This window comes from Capsicum annuum, chromosome 6 (genome assembly GCF_002878395.1).
Source record: "Capsicum annuum cultivar UCD-10X-F1 chromosome 6, UCD10Xv1.1, whole genome shotgun sequence".
Lineage (NCBI taxonomy): Eukaryota > Viridiplantae > Streptophyta > Magnoliopsida > Solanales > Solanaceae > Capsicum > Capsicum annuum.
In genome coordinates this window covers 170,791,457-170,812,670 of record NC_061116.1, presented here as the reverse complement: position 1 = coordinate 170,812,670, position 21,214 = coordinate 170,791,457, and the positions used below count along the sequence as shown (strand labels likewise).

Sequence of the window (21,214 nt, the reverse complement as noted above, 5' to 3'; positions counted from 1 at the left end):
AAATTAACATTTCTCAAGAATCAAGCTTAATTCTACAAATAAAAACTAAATTGGCTATTAGAATCAAACATTCGAAAATTAGAAGAAGGGTTTAATATTTATAATTAGTATTTGATCTATATGAATATTTTTCTTCAGTTTATAAAATATCATCACTAAAAAAAATTTAAAACGATAAAAAAACATGTATTTAAAATTTTATGATACATTCTTACAATTTTTCAGCTACTAACACACACAAGAAAAATAAAGTATATTGGTTTACCTTGATAATTGCTTTTAGAGTGATGAAGAAACATAAATTTATAAATAAAAAATAATATTAGAAGAAAATTACAACCAATATTGACCCAATGCTTAATTCTGAAAAGTTCATTGAGAAATGCTTATTCAAATATTTAAATTTATAGAACTTATATTTGGAATATCAAAAGGCATGAGAAGATAGAGTAATATTATGGATAATAATAATAATAATAATAAAACATTATGGATAATAATAATAATAATAATAATAATAATAATAATAATAATAATAATAATATAAAAAAATTCGGGAAGTGGGATGAATTATTTTTTTTCAAGAGGAAGAATAGATAAATTAAATAATAAAAAGTGTGATAAATAAGGTGAGGAAGTGAAAGAGTTTAATAGCATGAGATAATAATCATATTATATATTAAACACATTGTATTTAATTTCTAATAATATAAACATTAATGGGTGATTTTTATTAATTTTAAATAATTTATTAAGTTAAAAATAGGAGAAAATAATTCAAAAAAACCACAAAATAGATAAATGTCATTAAAGGCCTCTAAGACATGCCACATAGGATTGACTATTAATCTCTCTTTTATATATATATATATATTTGAAATGGTATTTGAAATTTGAAAAACAATCAAAATCTTATTTTCATATTTTTCACTTTTTTAAAAAAATTAAATTTTTATTTTTATAAAATAAACTTGTTTAATTACATTTCATGTTCAAATTATATTTTATATATTTTTTTAAAATATATTTAAATTTACTTATTTATTAAAAAATTCTGAACAAACACAACTTCAATTTTAATAATTATAAATAAACCGAATATTTATTTCATAGCCAAAATTAATTAAAGAAAATTAATTACCTTTACGTTACTCTCGACAGCTCGTACATCTTTTTCTTCCACCACTCTCTAATTTAGCGCGTGACTGCACACCACTAAACCAGGCAAGCGAATACTCACTCGTATTTATTATTGTGGGAAAAACACAGCTAGCGAAATTCCAAAAAAGGAGCTCAAAAATTAATCATCGAAGAGAACAGTAGAGAGAAACAATGAATCCATTCCCCCTTTCCCCAATTTTCTGTTTCTCTCTCTAAATATCTCACTTTCTCTCTCCAGAAACGAACGAATCTGAGACCCCACAAATCTCTCCTTTAAACCCCCTCTTGTTCAGAAGAAGACCTCCAAAACCCCAATTTCTTAGCAATGCCTGCTTCCTCCTCAGGTGCACTCACTACTTTGTCCTTATTTGTGTGAATAAATTTGGTTAATTTTACGTGCTTATAATAATTAATTAATTTCATTTTCATTTGGATCCGAGCTAATTAAATTATTGTTGTTGTAGAGACGAGGAATAGATGGAGGAAGCGGAAAAGGGAAAGTTTAATTTCGAGGAAAATGAAGAATCAGAACGATGAGGACGGGTTCGAAGACGAGGAAGATGAGGAAGAAATTGAGCAACAAGAGATGGTTGATGACCTCCAAAACCCTAATAATTCAGTGGATCGAAGTTATACAAACTCCGTTGTTGAGTTGGTGTCGGAAAGTAAGGAGAGGATTAGTGAGTTTCCGATGGTAGTGAGACGTGCTGTAACGCGGCCGCATTCATCCGTGTTGAATATTGTGGCTATAGAGAAGGCTGGGCAGAGTGGGGAGAGTAAGCAGAATGGTGGTGTGGTGTTGGAGAATTTGTCGTATGGGCAGCTTCAGGCACTTTCGGCTGTGCCTGTAGATCATCACGCGTTGTTGAGTGATGAAAGAGGAGAAGGGAGTGGGAGTGGTTCGTATGTGATTACTCCGCCGCAGATATTGCCTGGTCGCGGTGTTGTTAAGCATTATGGTAGTGCAGGTCGAATTCATGTTGTGCCTATGCACGCAGGTACTTGTACAATGTGGTTATAGAGAAATTTTTGTTGCATAGCATTTTCGTAGTTGATGGAACCTTTGTGTGCTTTCAAGTACCGAAATACTTGTTTAGTAGTGAATAATGATAAGAGTAATTTGTGTAACGTCTGTTGTATGCATTCTTTTTTGGCAATCTGAAAACGTAACTGTTGGAAGTTTCTTAATTGTACAGTAGAATTTCGGCATTTTCTGTCAGGACTTAACTAATTTTGTGAAATAAGGTAGTTGCATGGTCCAATGATATTGTTATTATAATTCAAAGACAGTTATGATCATTGGATTTAACAACTCAGTAATTTGTTGAAATTTAGGAGATGGAAGGTAATTACAGGTAATTGATCACTTATCAAATCAGTATGCCTGCTGGCAATGGGTCCTAAAAGAAGCGTGATATAGACACTTCTAGCGGTTGTATATGAATTCCTTTCCACTTTCTTTTGAAATTTGTTGTCTTTCCAGTTCAAAGATAACGTTCTTCACCTGGAGTGTACCTTATAGAATATTTGATAGGTCAGAAGAGGTGTATGTGATATATGACATGAAAAATATGAATCTATATAAGTTATTAGCTAAACAAACAAGAACTTGGAATCCTCTTTTGTACTTTACTGTCCAAGTCTAATGCGGTTGACATACTTGTGAAATTTGCTAGAGGAAACTAAAGACTCTTTTTGAGTCCAACTGAACTAAAGACATGAATTATAAGATTTGCGTGTGTGCAGTACCAGAGTAAACTCATATTACTTAGAATCCTAAGTTCAACATTTGCCATTCTCTATCAATGTTAAATTTTTTGCATGGGCTTTACCAAGTTAATTACGCTGGCCAAAAATGTTATAACCTCTTGAAATACCTAGATTTATCTCGCGAGGTGAGTGTCAGGTACCAATGTTCTATAAAAGTAGTTTCCCTTAAGAACGTCTTCTTAAATTCCAATAGTGTTTAATTTTTGACGAAGTTGCCTAGATTGCAAAGCCTGTCTGTCTGAGAATATGAAGTCTGTCTCTTGGTTAGGTACGAAGAAAATCATGGTTTGTAAAAATGGCGGTATGTGGATTTTTGGGAATCCAGAATTCTTGAAATCACCTGGAAATGGCACTAAGGACTTGGTAAAGACGCATTATGCATTAGGCACACGAAACGGGTTTGAACTCTGCCACAGTCAAAGCCTGGTATTTAAGTTGGGAGGAAGGTAGACGGGGCAGGCTCATAATCAAGAGTTTCGAACCTATGCGTCAACTGGAGTTGGGTAAGAAGCCCATGGGATTTTTTCGGTATAAAAAAACTGGCAATGCTATGCTTGACATTTATGGTGCACTTGACTTGAGCGGAGTACAAAGTATTTCCGGATACAAGCGTACCTGCTGCTTATTTCTAGTATAGAGTAGCATTCATGGATTTATATTTGGATTCTGTTCTCTTTTACTTTTGAGGCTACACGGCGGCTTAGTACTCCATTGCAGTACTTCTTAGATTACTCAATGATTTCTTCTTAAAATGAATGTTGTTTGTGTTGCTCACGGTATCCATGTGTAGATCAGTTACTGCTTGAGATCATTGTACTGGTATCTCGTTTATGTATTTTTGTTTATGTTCTCAGTTCTGTCTTATTGACCCTTTGTTATTCCTGGGCAAGCAGATTGGTTTTCACCTAATACTGTGCACAGATTAGAAAGACAAGTGGTACCACATTTTTTCTCTGGAAAGTCAGCTGAACATACACCCGAAAAATACATGGAATGTAGAAATTGTATTGTTGCAAAGTATATGGAGTCTCCTGTAAAGCACTTGTCAGTTGATGATTGCCATGGGATAGTAGCTGGCATCAGTGCTGATGATGTAACTCGAATTGCAAGATTTCTTGATCATTGGGGGATCATCAACTACTGTGCTGTTCCTCCTAAAGATGAGGCACCAAAAGATGGCACATATTTGTATGAGGACTCAAACAATGATATCTGTGTTCCGGTAGCTGGTTTGAAGTCTATTGACAGCTTAGTCCAGTTTGACAAGCCCAAATGTCGACTGAAGGCAAAAGATATTTATCCTGAACTTGTGCGTGACTGCGATGACGACTCCGATTTTGACAACTCAATCCGAGAAGTCTTGTCCGAAATTAAATGCAATTGTTGTTCTCGGCCTGTTTCACTGGCGTACTATCAGTCACAGAAGGAGGTATATAACACATCTACTGTTGTTTTTATTTGCTGGTTATGGGTAATATTGAAGAACTCAGTAAATGCTAGTTAAGTTCTTTCAGGTATTTCTTAATGGAACAAGTTTTCAATGCATTATTTTCTATAGTGGGGAGAAAGAGAGTAGTTGCTTTGAGAGCTTTAAGTACTCTGTAATAGGCATATATGTTGTTCGTTTGGTGTTAAATGAAGTGTACATGCAGTAAAAAATTCTCATTGCTTCAATGCACAATAAGTTACTATCAGGGTGAGAAGAAAACACATATCAGCTTTTAGTCCCTTTGCTGCTCTTGTCTGGTAGAGAGATGTGGGATTCCATAGGCTCTTCTACTTTAGTTTACTGACATGTGTCAAGATTCAGATTTAGTTGTTACCAGAGTTTCAGTAAAGAGGTTGTGAAAGGGTAACAAAAGAAGGAAAAACATTAATCTAAGAACCTTTCGTGGTAGCAAAACAGGATATTTGAGATTACAATTTCTCTCTCCGCACCTTTATTTGGGGGAGAAATTTATGTGTGACTTAGAAGTTTGCGTTTCATTTGGCATTGAATTACATGACTTCTTCTGATGAATATTGTCGAGCGGTGGATGCCTTCAACGCTGACTTGTATGTTCTTTGACAGATTGATATTCTATTGTGTTTGGATTGCTTCCACGAGGGTAGGTTTGTTGCTGGTCACTCTAGCTTGGATTTTGTCAAAGTGAGCTCTATGAAAGATTATGGAGATCTAGACGGAGATTCTTGGACTGACCAGGAAACCCTATTGCTTCTCGAGGGAATGCAACGCTACAAGGAAAACTGGAATCAAATTGCTGAACATGTTGGCACCAAGTCAAAAGCACAGTGCATCCTTCATTTTGTTCGTCTGCCTTTGGATGGTGCCTCGTTAGACAATATTGAACTTCCAGGTGCATCTGGTCCCTCGAGTTCTAGCACAGGTGAAGATCCTAACAAATCTCATTCAATTTTGAATGGGAATCTTGCAGGTGAGATAATGGACTTTCTCGTTTCTCTTTATTATGATCACACCACTGAGTCCTTCATATTCTTCCTTCTTCCTTTTATGATGCAGGACCAAGCACTGAAAACTTTCATCCTGATAGCAAATTTCCATTTGAGAACTGTGGAAATCCAGTAATGTCCCTGGTAGGATTTTGTTATTGTCAGCATGCTCTTATGGAATATTTATTCCTCTTTTTCGTATGAAGAGACTTTAGTTCCTAGTTTCTGCGACGATATCTGTTGATTCTTGAGGAATGCTGCGTTCGTTTTGGCGGGTGGGAAAGATATGTCACTTGTTAAGAATGTGAATATGTTATTTGTTTTCTTTATTTTGTTTCTCTTTTAGTATTTTTTCCTCTTTGTTTCATCTCTTTCTGTGTGAAATTGTCGAGGGCAATGCATTTCCATTAGATCTTTGGAGGGTGTTTGGGTAAGCAAGCTTATAAGTCGGTTAAACAAACTCATAAACACTTTTTGACTTGGCCTACTCTGTTGGTGTCTACCAAATGTGCCTATCTGCTGAGTATTTATTAGCCAAAAGTCATTTCTTGTTCCTCTCTCCCCCAACTTATGACTTTCAGCTTATAAGCGCTTTGCTTTTACCAAAAGTTATGCTATTTTATTCCTATTACTTTTTCGTAACCCCTGAAATTCCCTCCCAAAACAAAACCTCCTTACTTCCTCTCCATTTCGTTGCTGTCATTTGTCGTATTCCATGTGGTGATGCTTCTAATATTTTATTTTATGTAAATAGCTTCAGGGCTTTTTAGTCACTCTATAACAATATAGTGCTTATTAAACTTTTTACCAAGCACACCAATGGCTTATTATCAATTTCAACAGTCTATCCAAACACAACAGGTGCTGAAGTATATTTATAATCAGCTTCAACAATTTCTTTGTAAGAATTTGTAATTGTATTTATAAAAACCACCAAGAAGATGCAAGGCTGCAAGCAAAAGCATTTACAGATCAATAGAAAAAGTATGCCCCTTCTCTTTTTAGAGGGATCCTATCAGATCTAACAGTTCCTGTTTTACTTTCACTGGTTAAATTCTGTTTACACGAATGATAAAGCAAAACTAGACAATACATTTTGATCTTTTGAATAGAGCCTTCTGTGTCTTCAAAGCACCTTTTATTCCTTTCGCTCCAAATAGACCACATACAAGAAGGCATAGTGTACTGCCATTTCCTTTGCTTTTGTTCTTGCCCCTGATGTTCCAGGTTTTCAGAAACCAAGTTGTCTCTCTGGGCGCACACCATTTTAGTCCCACCATGTTAAGGTTGCATAATTGATCAGTGATGTTGCAGTGTAAAAACAAATGATCCGTGCTCTCTGGACTGGATCCACACAAAAAGCACCTGGGCCACAATCAGTATTTTCTTTTTTTGTAAGTTATCCTGGGTCAAGCTTGCTTTATGAGCCACCAACCATGAGAAACATATCTCCTTGTAAGAAGCATAAGTTTCCCAGATCTGTTACCAAGTCCAAAAATTATCCTGAAGTCCTCCTGAAATCAAGCTATCATAGCGAGATTTCACTGTGAATTGACCTGGCACTGTGACTGACCTTAAAAGTTTCCAGAATCAGTAGCAGTTTAGCATGTCCACCCGTTCCTCCTAGAGTTGAGATTCCAATTGTCATTGCCCCTATAGGACACTATATGTTTGCTTCTTTCTTGCATCACACAGAGATAATCTTTATGTGTGTCAGGTAACAGCTCTTTGATAGGAGCATGACCAGTTCAGCAGTCATTCTTTGTGCCCATTTGGCCATGAGAATTTTTTCCTTTTTTCCAGAATTTTTTTTCCACTTTATTCCAAATACACCTCCAAGTTGGTGTTAGGTCATGAGAATTCCAAATACAGCTTGGAGTTATATTTGGAAAAGTGAAAACAAGTAAAACTTGTTTTCACTTCCATTTCTCTTACAAAAATTTAAAAACAACTCCAATTTATATTTATGGCCAAACACAACTTCAACTCCAACTTCAATTCCAACTCCAATTCCATCTTTTATTATTTTTATGACCAAACGCCTACTTTAGCTTCCTCCCATTCACATCTTTGAAACTGATGTTGCCCAAGAATGGTTGCTAGCGGTTCCTCTAAGCCCAGCACTGCAAGGGATGTTTACAGCTTTAGTACTGCAGGGATCATCAACTTCATACTTCTCACTAACTACTTTCCGTAATCCTTGTTCTTCAGATATGAACATCCACAGCCGTTTCAACACCAAGCTGCTTTTTGTGTTGCTTCAAGTTTCCAATTTCCGTGCACCCAAGGATGTGGCCTAGTGGCCAATGAAGTGGATCGAGAACCTGAGGTCTCAGGTTCAAATCCTAGCAGAGACAAAAAAGAACACTAGGTGATTCTTCCCATCACCTTGGTGGACAAAGTTACTTGGTATCTGATGCTGGTGGGAGGTGGCAGGTATCCCGTGGAAACTGGCCCGGACACCATGGTTATCCAAAAAAAGTTCCCAATTCCCAGTCTACTCTCTTTTTTACTGTCTATAATAGTGATCCATTTTACTAGGTGTGGATTCCGCCTTTCATTTCTCTCTTGCCATCAAAATCCCTACTTAGTTTATCCAAAGTTTTTTCTACCTTAGCAGGTAGTGGAAATAAAGACATTACATAAGTTGGTAACGAATCAAGAACCGCATTTATCAGTACTAGTAGAAATCAGCTTCAACACTTGATAACTACTTTTGATAAAAGCTTGGACTCTTAAAACTACTTTTTCATGCTTATCAACTACTTTTAATCAAGTATGACAGATGCGCTCTTAGTACCATCTCGACACATGTCTTTTCAGTTTAGTTATTTCATTGGTGTAGGTTGGTAGAGAGCTAGGCTATCCTTGTTTGGCTAGCTTGCTGAAGGGTCCCATAATCCTTTTATGGTGAGATAATCATTAAAATAGGAGTTAGCGGATGAATTATATATGAGAAGCATTAATGCAGGTCTTCCATGTGAGATGGTTTCTTAAAAAGATCTTTCACAATGGTAAAAATGTTAAAAAGCAATGAAACACGTAGGAATTCATTATAATGCTTCTTAATAGAGAAGTTTCGGAGTTGAATTTGATAAAACTAATATGTCAAGGTATATTGCTTTTTCTTCAAAAAATGAATGATAATGTTTGCAGATGTGCTGACCCATTTTGTTTGCTCTTCACGTCTATTGCAGCCTTTCTTTTGTTTTTTTAAATCAAAGTTCTTATTTAAATATCTCTCTTCTGCAATCTATACACTGTTTTGTTTAACATCCTGGAATCATCCATTAGATCCCAAATCATTACCTAATACCTTTTGACTTATGTTGCATTGCTGCATATGCAACTGTACATGACTTCATAGATAAGGGAAGGCCTTAGCAAGCCCTGTCAATATTGGGGCTCTGGACCTGGAAATACCTGTTCTTAGGTTCAAGTTTTATTAGAATATGAGATTTTTGTAAAGTTTGAAGTGGTTAGTATCTTGATTCTCTTAACTTGGACCTCGTTCTGGATCCTTTTCCACTAGTTGGTGGTTTTGAAATTGCTTGGGTTAAGATTTTGCTTTTATACTTGCTCACCTCTCATTAGTCTTTAGCATAACTTGTGATGTATTAGAATTTCCTGACGTGTGTACATTAACGCGGCTGTTTGGAGTAAATTTAAATTGACTATGCTATACCATCTAAAATATAGATAGTTGAGTGCTGATGACCCTTATTATGAGGTAGCAACAAAAAAGAAGTCTTCTTTTTTAGATCTCTGTTGTTATCTGTAGGTTGCTTTTCTGGCATCTTCTGTTGGACCGAGAGTTGCTGCAGCATGTGCCCATGCATCCTTGGCAGCATTATCTAAGGATGATACTTTAGGTGCAAGACGAAACATGACTCAGATGGATGGATCCACAGCAAATAATGGGTGTGTATTTTCTACTGTATTTTCTTCATCAATTCTGTATTTATATTCTATTCAGCATGCTAGGTCAGTTTACAACAACAGCAACATATCCAGTGTATTCCCACAGAGTGGGGTCTGAGGAGGGTAAAGTGTATGCAGTCCATACCACTACCTCAAATGAAGAAGTAGAAAGGCTGCTTTCCATAGACCCTCGGATCATGACACATAATAGTAAACCAATCCGAGAACATAAAAACGAACAACAAAATACGGTAACACACCACTAGATAATAGAAGAAACAAGATAGCCACAGAGTAATATTGTGAACTACCTATCCAACATTAGAAGCATCCCCAAAACACCACGAATAAGAAACTACAACACATTCACAACACCTACAACCTAACCCTCTACCCTAATGTGCGTCCTCCACACCTTCCTATCAACGGTCATGTCCTCTGTAAGATGTAACTGCTCCATGTCATGCCTAATTACTTCCCTCCAATACTTCTTCGGCCTACATCTACCCCGTTTGAAACCATCCATATCAAGCCTCACATCTCCGTACTGGGGCATCCGTGCACCGCTTCATCACATGACCAAACGATCTCAACCTTACATCCCGCATCTTTTCTTCCACCGAAGCCACACCCACCTTCTCTCGAATAATATCATTTCTAACCCTATTCCACCCAGTAAGTCTGCACATACATCTCAACTTCCTCGACCTTCAATTTTTGGATGTGGGAATTCTTGACTGGCCAACACTCGCTCCATATAACATAGCTGGTTGGACTGCCACTCTGTAGAATTTACCTTTACCTTTAAGCTTAGGATGTACCTTTTTATCACACAAGACACCCGAAACACGAGCCTCCATTTCAACCACCACGCACCAATACGATGCATGACATTCTCATCAATCTCTCCATTTCCCTAAATCATAGACCCAAGATACTTGAAACTATCTCTTTTTCAAATAGTACCACGTCAGCCTCATGCGTCAAATCACTGTACTTAGACTCCAAGTACTCCGTCTTGGTCCTGCTCAACATAAGCCCTTTAGACTCTAGGGCCCGTCTCCAAACCTGCAACTTGTCATTAACTCCTCCCCGAGTCTGTTTAGCACATGATTAATTTTATGAAAATTTGGGGCATTTTATGTCGTGCAAATTTGCTTGAAGTTTCCTCTACTTTAGTAGGCTAAGTTTACTTTGTTTGGTTCTTTTGTGGTTCAACATAAATATTGCATATAATAAGGACGATACTTGTAATATAATATTGCATAGTTGCATATAATAAGGTTATGTCCTGGGGAAAAACCAAGATATACAAGTATGTACCGCATGGTAAAACTTCTTACAACAACATACCCATTGTAACATACCCAGTGTAGTCCACAAGTGGGGTCTGACGAGGGTGTTGTGTATGCAACCTTACCCCTGTCTCGTGAAGTTAGAGAGCCTGTTTGCAATAGACCCTCGGCGCAAGTAAAGCATATCAAAATCAAGTATCGGAACTCGAAAGGAAGTACAAAAGTGAAGAAAACATGCTTAAAAAAAAGAAGTAAATGGTAACAACCACAAAAATACGATAACTGAAACCAAGGAAATTGCAAGTAATAATGAAATAAAAGAGACTACACCATAAAACTTTTTATGAAAAATAATCTTTCCTTGTTAAAAGAACTTCTTAAAGAAAGTATAACAAGGGGAGCATTCTCTTTTTGGTTGTATACGTTCAACTGGAACTTGAATTCTTGACTCTCCAGTCCGCGTCCTTGGCTAGCAAACCGGCACCTCTCGTCCCCATCTGACTGAGGCCTGAAGTCAGACCCATTAGGAACATCCCCACAACCTTCTCTTATTTGTTTCCAACTGCGCAAGTGTTTCTCTTCATTCTACCTTCTGCATTAGGTTTTTTGTGCTACATGAAATCCTGTATTTCTCCATTTTAACTGTTCATTCCATTTTAGTCATCTGTTTAACTGTCAAAAAAATGCCTTTAGTCTTCTCTGTTATTTGCACAAACCCTGTTCTTTTGGAGCATTTAAGTCTAAAATCTTGTTGGCTACATCTATGAAGCTCCATTTTAGCTGTTCCCCAGCTAGTTACACGCTGGAGTAACTAAGAGGATGCTGGATTATCTTCTCCTGTTTTATAGATATGAGCAATCCATTATATTTACAAGTATACAGTGCTACATGGAAGCAAAGAGTACATCTGATGGTGATTTTTCAGTGTATTAATATGTTTGCCGCCATTGTTATACTCTCTGCCACATAACATTCCTGGCTGCATGGAGGCGGGAACAGGGTTGCAAGCCATGTTTCTGTCACCAGTACTAGTACTAGAGAAGTTGTGGTGGTAGCAGTGTTATTAAAGGGATGCTTAAGCCCTGAAGCGAGGCTCAAAACATGCTGGGCGCTTTGACTCACTTGATGTGCACTTTAGTGTTGTCATTAAGGCTCTAAAACAAAACTTTCCTTGGGAATAAGTGTTCCCGAACAGATGACACTAAATAATTGGTATTTCACTTTATCATAAAAAGATCAATTTCTTTGTCCATATAATTGTTATTGATGGAGAAGGCGTACGACAAAGTTCCTAGGGAGGCGTACAATTTCTTGGAGAAGGCGTACGACAGTTCCTAGGGTGGTTTTTTGGAGATGCTTGGAGGTGAGTGGGGTCCCGATGGCGTATCGATTAAGGACATGTATGATGGAGCAAAGACTCAGGACGACAAGAGGAGATTCAGAGCATTTCCCTGTCTTAATAAGGTTGCATCAGGGAACGACTCTTAGCCCGTTCTTGTTTGCGTTGGTGATGGATGTGTTGATGTGCGTATTCAAGGAGATGTGCCTTGGTGTATGCTTTTTGCAGATGATGTTGTTTTAACTGATGCGACGCGAGGGGGTGTGAAAGATAAATTGGAGGTTTGGAGACAAACTCTCGAGTCTAAAAGGTTCAGGTTGAGTAGGAGCAAGACCGAATATATGGAATGCAAGCTTAATGGCTTGAGGCAAGAGAGCGAGGTGGTAGTAAGGTTGGATTCCCAGGTTGTTTGTAAGAGGGATAGTTTTAAGTATCTCGAGTTCATGATTCAGGGGAATGGGGAGATTGACGAAGATGTCTCCCACCGTATTGGGGTAGAATGGATGAAGTGGAGGCTCGCCTCGGGAGTGTTGTGTGATAAGAAGGTATCGCCCAAGCTTAAAGAAAAATTCTACAGAGTGGCAGTCCGTCTGGCCATGCTGTATGGAGCGGAGTGTTGGCCGGTCAAGAATTCCCGCATTTAAAAATTGAAGGTGGCGGAAATGCAGATGTTGCGTTGGATGTGTGGGCTTACTAGCAGTGATAAGAGTTATGAATGAGACTATCCGGGAGAAGGTGGGAGTGGCTTCAGTGGAGGATAAAATGCGAGAAGTTAGGTTGAGATGGTTCGGGCATGTGATGAGGAGAGGCACGTATGCCTCAGTTCGCAGCTTTGGATGGCTTCAGGAGGGGTAGGGGTAGGCCAAAGAAATACTCGAGAGAGGTGATTAGACGGGACATGAAGCAGTTACAGCTTACTGAGGACATGACCCTAGATGGGAAGGTTTGGAGGACACGAATTAGGTTAGAAGGCTAGTGCATGTGGGTGGGTCGTAGCCAATAGTTAGGAGAGCTTTGGGGTAGTCGGGCTGATAGTCGTAGGGCTATGTCCATAGGTTGGAGTTGCTAGTAAGAGGGTATGGGGGGTGGGGGGTGCCTTTGGTTCGTTAGTGTAGGGTATTACTTTGTGGGTGTCTTATTTCTACTATTCTATCTTGTTTCATGCTTTATTACGAATTTTGCCTTGAGCAGGGGTCTATCGGAAACAACCTTTCTACTTCTCCGGAGGTAGTGGTATGGACTGCGTACATTTTATGCTCCCAGACCCCACTATGTGGAAATACACTGGGTTTGTTGTTGTTGTATATAATTGTTATTGATGCATTTTTTTTTTTTGATCAATTGTTATTGATGCTTATATTTTTCAGTCTTAGGCTAAACATATATATGTTTTTATTTTTCTCTATTTGCATTCTTTTTTCATTAAAACCCACACTTTATTTGCGTGTTAAGCCCCAACGAACCTTAGAGCTGTTTTGTGCTCTTCGCTTTTGATAACACTTGGTGACAGAGCATGTTGCTTTGCCTTTTAGAACTAATATCTTTGATGCAAGAAACTGGGTTGCACATGCTGACACGTGTATGGTTTTCTAATTGGACATCTGCATCCATAGCTGCATAAGTGGGTTGCATGCCTTTCTTGCAACTGTGACGGGACCTCGCGCCTGTGATTGAGATACTACAATGGCAGAACATGCAGCTTTGCCTTATGCTTCGTTTCTTTCCCTCAATTGAACATAAAAGGGGCTAATGTTATTTGTTAGTGGCCCCCATTAGATTTAGTAAATGTTTCTTCTCTAGGATTCTACTCTTAAATTATTGGTGTCCTCCCAATGTTTGTGCAACTGGGTTGTTAAGTTCTTCCATATGACATTTCATTATTTCTGTTAGATATAGGTTATATTTGGGTTCAGGTTGAGTAGGAGCAAGACAGAGTATTTGGAATGCAAGTTTAATGATGTGAGGCTGGAGAATGAGGTGGTAGTGAAGTTGGAATCACAGGTGGTATGTAAGAGGGATAGTTTCAAGTATCTCGGGTCTGTGATTCAGGGTAACGGTGAGATTGACGAGGATGTCTCGCACCGTATTGGGCGGGATGGATGAAGTGGAAGCTCGCTTCGGGGGTGTTGTGTGATAAGAAGGTGCCGCCCAAGCTTAAAGGCAAATTCTATAGGGTGGTAGTCCGTCCGGCCGTGTTGTATGGAGCGCAGTGTTGGCCACTTAAGAACTCCCACATTCAAAAAATGAAGGTGGCGGAAATGCAGATGTTGCGTTGGATGTGTGGGCTGACTAGGGGGATAGAGTTCAGAATGAGACTATCAGGGAGAAGGTTGGTGTGACTCCAGTGAAGAATAAGATGCGGGAAGTCTGATTGAGATGGTTCGGACACGTGATGAGGAGGGGCATGGATGTCCCGGTTCGTAGGTGTGAGAGGCTAGCTTTGGATGATTTTAGGTGGGGTAGGGGTAGGCCGAAGAAGTACTGGGGAGAGGTGATTAGGCGGGACATGGAGCAGTTACAGCTCACTGAGGACATGACCCTAGATAGGAAGATCTGGAAGACGCGAATTAGGGCAGAAGGCTAGGGTCAGTTTTGGTCGTTAGTGTAGGGAATTACTTGATGGGGGTATTATTCTTGTTATGATACCTTGTTTCATGCTTTATTACGAATCTGTTTACTTTTCTCTGTTTTGTTTTCTATTACTTGTGGGTGTCGTATTTATGTTACACCATCTTGTTCCATGCTTTACTATGTATTTGTGTAGTTTCCGTGTCTCGAGCCGGGGGTCTATCAGAAACAACCTTTCTACCTCTTTAGAGGTAGAGGTATGGACTGCGTATATCTTACCCTCCCCAGACCTCACTATGTGGGAATACACTGGGTTTATTGTTGTTGTTGTTGTATAGGTTATATTTTGCTCATGAAATCTGCAGTTACTGTAGTCTACCTCCTTTTTGGCCTTTGGGGCAAGTAATATTGGTGAACCACAACCGTAGAAAAGATGAATGGGAACTTTGATTTGCATTTTTCGGGAAATTTGTTATTCCTCAAGCCCTACTCTTTTCTAGGGTATGCTTACATCGTACTTAACTGGAAACCTTCTGAAACCGAATTTCAACTATCTTTGTTCTTTGGTTCAGTTTCAGTTTGTCTTTGTTAGAATTTGGTTCTTTGGATTGGTTTCATTTCTTTAGGAATAAGAGAAACATCGAAATTTTAGGCATATACGGACAGCATCAGTTCTTAGGAAAAAAACAAATAAAATTTACAAATGATTACTCTTCTATCTGTGCTGCAGGATGTGTAACTGCCTTACTTTTACTACTATCTTGGCAAATAGATTAGCTTAATTGGTTTCACGACTTAAAAAGATAGTGCACTTCTGTTGTCTAGCCTGAGTGACGAATATTGCCTTGCCATTGTAGGTTTATTTCCATAAAAATACGAATGTTGCCTGGAAAAAAATCTAATTTCGTATAAGTGATCATGCTCGCTCCACTTCCAGACAAATCTAATGGCTTTTAAATTTTATAACTGATTTTTACTACAATATATATTGAACTAGAAGAAATCAATTCACTCGATTATTTTTTGATTGATAGAAGAGATCAATTCATTTATAAGACGTGTATATTTCACCCTTGATGAACTCTCTGAAACAAAAAGCCATAAGATAAATAATGATAGAGGGGTACTTAGGTTCCTTTCCTTGGTTTATAATTCCTTTTCATCCTTTCATTTTGGGTATCAATAGCGTGAAATAAGAGCAGAATTAAAGAACAGGGCCCACATCCAATAGGCAAATATATATTTTTTGATAAAGATTATAAGCCCAACAAAACTCCAAAGTATAGAATAGGCACAAACCCAGAAAGGCAAACGGAAAAAAGTAAATAAAAAAGATAAATGCTGATCATATCATACCTAGCTTTTGGTTTGGTTTGGTTTACGTATTTACCCACAAAAAAAAGGCCAGATGACCGAATTCACTCTGTTTGCCTCACTGTTTCTGTCGTTGCTGAAGCTGCGTCATCTCATATAATACCTGATGATGTAAAAACAGTATCGTCTCCAAATGTGGAAGAAAGAGTCTTAACAGAAATCTTATGTATCAAATAACCTATCAAAAGCTATCCTGCTCATTAAGCAGCTATTCTGTTCTTCATGTGCTTGTGTCTGCTCATGAATGCTTCAATGGCATAGTTACTCTTTGCTACCTTGGGTAATGCATAGACCCTTTAACAGCCCAACCCACTAGTAATATTGTCTGCTTTGGGGCTAGGCCGGCTCGGCTTTAGAACGTGTCACTAGGTCTAAGGCTTGCTTCCTTATATACCCAATATCTCTCCTGCATTTTGTTGCCGGTGTTGCGTAGATGTGTGATTCACCTCCTATCATTATCAGTGAACCTATTCCATGGCCATTTAGTCTAGAAATGATATGTCAAACGTTAGCTGTGAGCTAGTGCAGTCACACTTATCAATTCTCTCAAATAAAATGTTTTGATAGTTGAAATCATAATGCAATGTGATCCCCCCTTTGATGAGGCAAAAGGTGAGCACCTTTTTGATGTTGAAAATTTTGTCCTTTTGGAAACTTAAATGAGCTTTATATTTTTGTTTCGAGGCAGTCAAGTATAAAATGGTGTCATTCTATCAAATACACAGCGAAGGGAGACTTCACTATAACCGACAATAAATTTAGATTTCGTGTCAACATACAGGAAGAAAATTTCCTTTTGCAAATGTTAAAAGGGCAGGCCCCCTCCCTTTTGCAAATATTGTGGAAAAAAATGAAGGATGCTCGGCTTGATGCATCTTATTGCATTCAGCAGTTGGTAATTCCAAAATGTATTAGTTTCTTGTAGAGTAACGGGTGAAACATTTCTAATCCCCCTAGTGATCTCAAGTACATACTTATCTCCATTCTTGCAGGACCAGTGTAGGAAGAATGCCTGGAAAGAATGGAAGTCCTCATGGAGATGTTGGAAATTCGCATCAGCTAAAAGGTGGCTGTAAATTTGAGCTTAGTACTGTTCTTGTTTCATCCTTCAAATATTTTCTAATATAATCTTCTCAGATGAAAAGTCAGGAGGACAAGGTCCACATGATACTGGAGGTGCTCCATTATCCACTGAAAGTGTAAGAGCTGCTGCTAAAGCTGGTCTTGCAGCTGCAGCTATAAAATCAAAGCTTTTTGCTGACCATGAAGAACGTGAGATTCAACGGTTATCTGCAAACATAGTCAACCATCAGGTGATCTGCTGATACTGTAGTTACTTGGCTCCGATTGACCTCCTGTTGAGTTCATTTCATCCTTTTTCTCTGCGTTTTGCTTGGCTGAGCTCTTTATATACATCTTTACTTTCGGGCATTTGTGTTTTGCCAACTATTAGGGCCTTTATAGGTGCACTACAAAGGTTTGAAGAACTGCTACTGAAGATTTTTTGTTGCTATTAGTTGATGGGATTCACTTGGGTTAAAAAAAGTTGGAAGAGTATGGGTTTGAGGGATGTAACTGGAGAGCTGTGATTTGAGATTCTGATAAGTTAATTATAATAAATATCTTCTGTGGATGATATGAATCAATTAATTATGCCTCAATCCCAAACTAGTTGAGATCTTAACTTTATGAATCTTTATTTATTCCACTCTGTTCAAAGCACATTTTATTTCCATACTGAATAGTTTACTTCAGAAGGAGTTCTCTAACTGTCACCCTTATATCTAGATTTTGGGACTTCTGAGGTAACTTTTCTCTGTTTGATGTTTGGTTGTACCTCGTTTCTCCTCTATCACCTTCAATCATCATATTAGAAATGTTTCTCCTCTAAGGATTGATGTTCAGGAAGGTCTGCATAGGACATAGCTTGTTATAGTTAGCTTTCTACTAGATATAAATTTGGTAAAGAAAATTAAATTTCTATGTGAAGAAAATGATCATTTGGCCTAATTTAACCCAAAAATTAGCTCATGAGGTGGTGCTGGTCCAAGACCATATAAAGAGATCACAATCCATTCCCTCAACCGTTGTAGGATACTCTTTAACACGTGCATACTTGGATATTTGGAGTGTGCACAACATGACATGAGGGCATAACATGGGATAAACCAAGAATAGGGACGGGTCTTGACTCTCGGAGTATGTAAAGAAAATAGATCTTAGGCTTAACTCAACCCAAAAGCTTGGTCGTAAGTTGAGGATTGTTCAAGATCATATAAGGAGACACCAGCCCATTCCCTCAAATGATGTGAGGATGGCCTATCATTGTGGTGATAAAATGTGATGCCAGTATATAAATTGTTGATAAATTTCAAATTCTCCTTGGAGCAAGTAACCCCGTGGATACTACTCGCTCCATCCCAATACATGTGACACACGTTCCTTTGTTCCCAAAAGAATGTCACCTTTTTGTAATTAGAAACAATGTAACTTTAAAATTTTCAGTTTACCCTTCGGGTCGTTTGGTAGAGTGTATTGAAATGATAATGCATGCATTAGTTTAATGTGTATTAGTAGTACCTTGTTTGGTATACCTTTTTACCCTATGTATGTATAACTAATGCAAACATTAGTTATACACTCTATTGTGTATTGAGGTGTGTCTTATTAATACCTCAAAATCTATGGCATTAGTAATGCAATAGATCTAATGCATGCATTAACATGCTTAACATCCTTTCCAACATATATATTGAGGGTATTATGTAAATTTTTTTTTTTTTTTAAATTATGTAATTCATGTTTTTTTTAATACATCGAACCAAACACTGCATAAGAAAAATACAAGCATAACTAACACAAGCATTACTAATACACCATATTTTGCAATTATTCTTATACACTCTACCAAACGACCCCTTAATGAAATGATTTATTACCTCACAAATGTCTGAAGGTTTGTTTTAGACCACGAGTTTAAAAAATCTTCCTTTCTTATACTTTGTGCCTAGTCAAACTGTGCCTCTGCCTCATAAACTGTGCCTAGTTTTTCTTGTGTTTGCTTGATATTTTTAAAACCATAGACATGACATCAATGGTAAGTAAATTAAATCATAACTACTTCTCTCCTCAAAAAAACAAAAAAAAACTACTGCTAACCCTCATTCCTTCTAGCCGCAAGAGAAACATATGATATAAAACTCAAAAAGATTGCGGAAATATCCTGAAGATAAATTGAAATAATAAGTCAATGAAGTTTGCCAGTTTACTATAATTTTTAATATTAATTTTAGTTTTATCATTGTTTTATTTCATGTCTATTTCATGCTGCCATGCCACGAATGGACAACCTTGAGTCTGTTTTACCCCCAGCAGTCCTTTACTGCGGAAAGAAGAATGATAGTATGATACTGAAACTTCCTTTTTTTGAGAATGGTAAAAGTAATATGGTTCTAACACTATTTTATTGAAGTCCCAAATAGTTTCCTTGTTGAAAAGAAGAGGACAATTTATGCTTCATTTCATGTTTCATGTTATGCTCTATTTCTTCCTCTTGTATCTTATTTCTGCATTTTTCGGAAATTATTGCTTTAGGAGCTTCTTTTGAGGATTTCTGTGTTTTCATCGAACCATATTTGATTAAGGATGCATCTCTCTTGACCTTTGCGTTGCAACAATTTTGACCTTTACTTTCCCCGTACATACAGTTAAAGAGGTTAGAGCTGAAGCTGAAGCAGTTTGCAGAGGTGGAGACCTTGTTAATGAAAGAATGTGAACAATTGGAGAGGACAAGGCAACGATTTACTGCAGAACGTTCTCGGATGATATCTCAACCTGGTTCCATTCGAGTATCCCGACCAATGGGGGTGTCTGGTGCTGGTGCAGCAGTGGTCAGTAACGCAGGAAATAGTAGGCAGCAACAAGTTGTTTCAGCTCCTCAACAACAAGGTTTTGTTTCTGGATATGGAAACCAACAACAGATGCATCCCCAAATGTCATTTCTGCAGCAACAAGGAATGTATGGATTTGGGCCTCGGCTGCCACTATCAGCGATACACCCTTCCTCTTCAACACCCGGTATGTTTAATGCATCAGCAAGTTCCCAGCCTGCTCTCAGTCATTCAATGCTTAGACCTGTATCTGGGACAAAATCTGGTTTAGGTTGAGTGAGAGTGATTTGAGCTTTGGATTTGCGTCAGTTTACTGATCGGTTCACGTCATTTCCGCAATTATTGAGGCGAGAGAACAAATGAATTCCAGTTGCATTGCTCTGTCAGACGAATTGAGACATACACGAAGCCCATCAACTGAAGCTGCAGCTTGGACTGACAGTGCATTGGCCTTATTACCCGAGCAGGAGCGCTCACATTAGTTGCTGCCGTATGCAGCTAAACTTATTCGTAGAAACAACTTGTACTATATTTCGGTTTCTACTGTGAAATAACACACTTTTGGACAAGAAGTCTTGAGACTAGGGATCTAGAAATTTAGTTTTGTGCAGTACAGGTAATTCAGGTGGAGAAAACAGGGCTATCTGTATGACAGTTTTCGGTACATGCCTTTTCTTGATCATAGAAGTCGTGTAACAAAACTGTTGTGCCGATTCCTACATTTGTAGTCGTTTGTAGCCGATTTCCAGAGTAATATAACTACGGTTTGAGGGTTAAATGGCACGACAGCAACTACGTTTCAGTCCTAAACAAGTTTGGGCCAGCTAAATGGCACCTCAGTTTCAAAAAACAAATTTGTTCATCGACATAAGAAGCTTTACTGCAGTCAAAACATTTCCAATGAAATTCTGGCCTTTTCGTAACCAAAAATGGATTGTGTGGTCCGAGAAAACTGAAATTTTTGTGAATTTCTTTATTATAATAATTGTTATCTCTAAGAATCTCTTGTATTGTAGTGTAATGTTGTTATTGAGAAATCAAATTGTTTATGTTGTTTGTCGAATCCCTTTGTCTACCTATACCAAGGGGCGGATTTCGAGTATACCGAGGGGGTCCAAAAAGTAAAACTGCACAAACAAGGCATTTTAATTATTATTATTATTTTTTTATTATTTTTTTTTTTTTGTATATTTATAGATTTTGAACCTCCCAAAACATAAGATTAGCGGCTGGTATATTGTTCCAGAAGGTTTAAAATTCATCTTGAAGTTCAAGTTTAAATCTCAAGTATTATACTTTTACTTTTCAAAACTTAGTGAAAATCTTGAATCTGCACCAACATGGGTTGTCGTGCAGTGGATGGGGCTGCTTCACCCTTAATCAGAGATCGAGGGTTCGACCCTGAGTATGGAGAAAACTCTATTAGGGGCGCTGCCATCTTAATG

At 37.9% G+C, this 21,214-nt stretch overlaps 1 protein-coding gene across 1 annotated transcript; it reads left to right on the top strand.

Moving 5' to 3' along the window:
- The first annotated feature begins 1,268 nt into the window (after positions 1-1,268).
- Positions 1,269-20,547, top strand: LOC107873013 (SWI/SNF complex subunit SWI3C). The gene is made up of 9 exons (XM_016719702.2): positions 1,269-1,505; positions 1,626-2,159; positions 3,825-4,360; positions 5,003-5,366; positions 5,453-5,526; positions 9,164-9,303; positions 16,872-16,945; positions 17,017-17,192; positions 19,587-20,547. Exons 1-9 carry the CDS (start codon positions 1,487-1,489, stop codon positions 20,043-20,045), a joined length of 2,376 nt encoding a protein of 791 aa, XP_016575188.1. The 5' UTR covers positions 1,269-1,486; the 3' UTR covers positions 20,046-20,547.
- The last annotated feature ends 667 nt before the right edge of the window (positions 20,548-21,214 follow it).

Coding starts and splice junctions, on each gene's coding strand:
- LOC107873013 (XM_016719702.2), top strand. Junction 4,361..5,002: donor ACTATCAGTCACAGAAGGAG/GTATATAACACA, acceptor GTTCTTTGACAG/ATTGATATTCTATTGTGTTT. Junction 5,367..5,452: donor TTTGAATGGGAATCTTGCAG/GTGAGATAATGG, acceptor TTTATGATGCAG/GACCAAGCACTGAAAACTTT.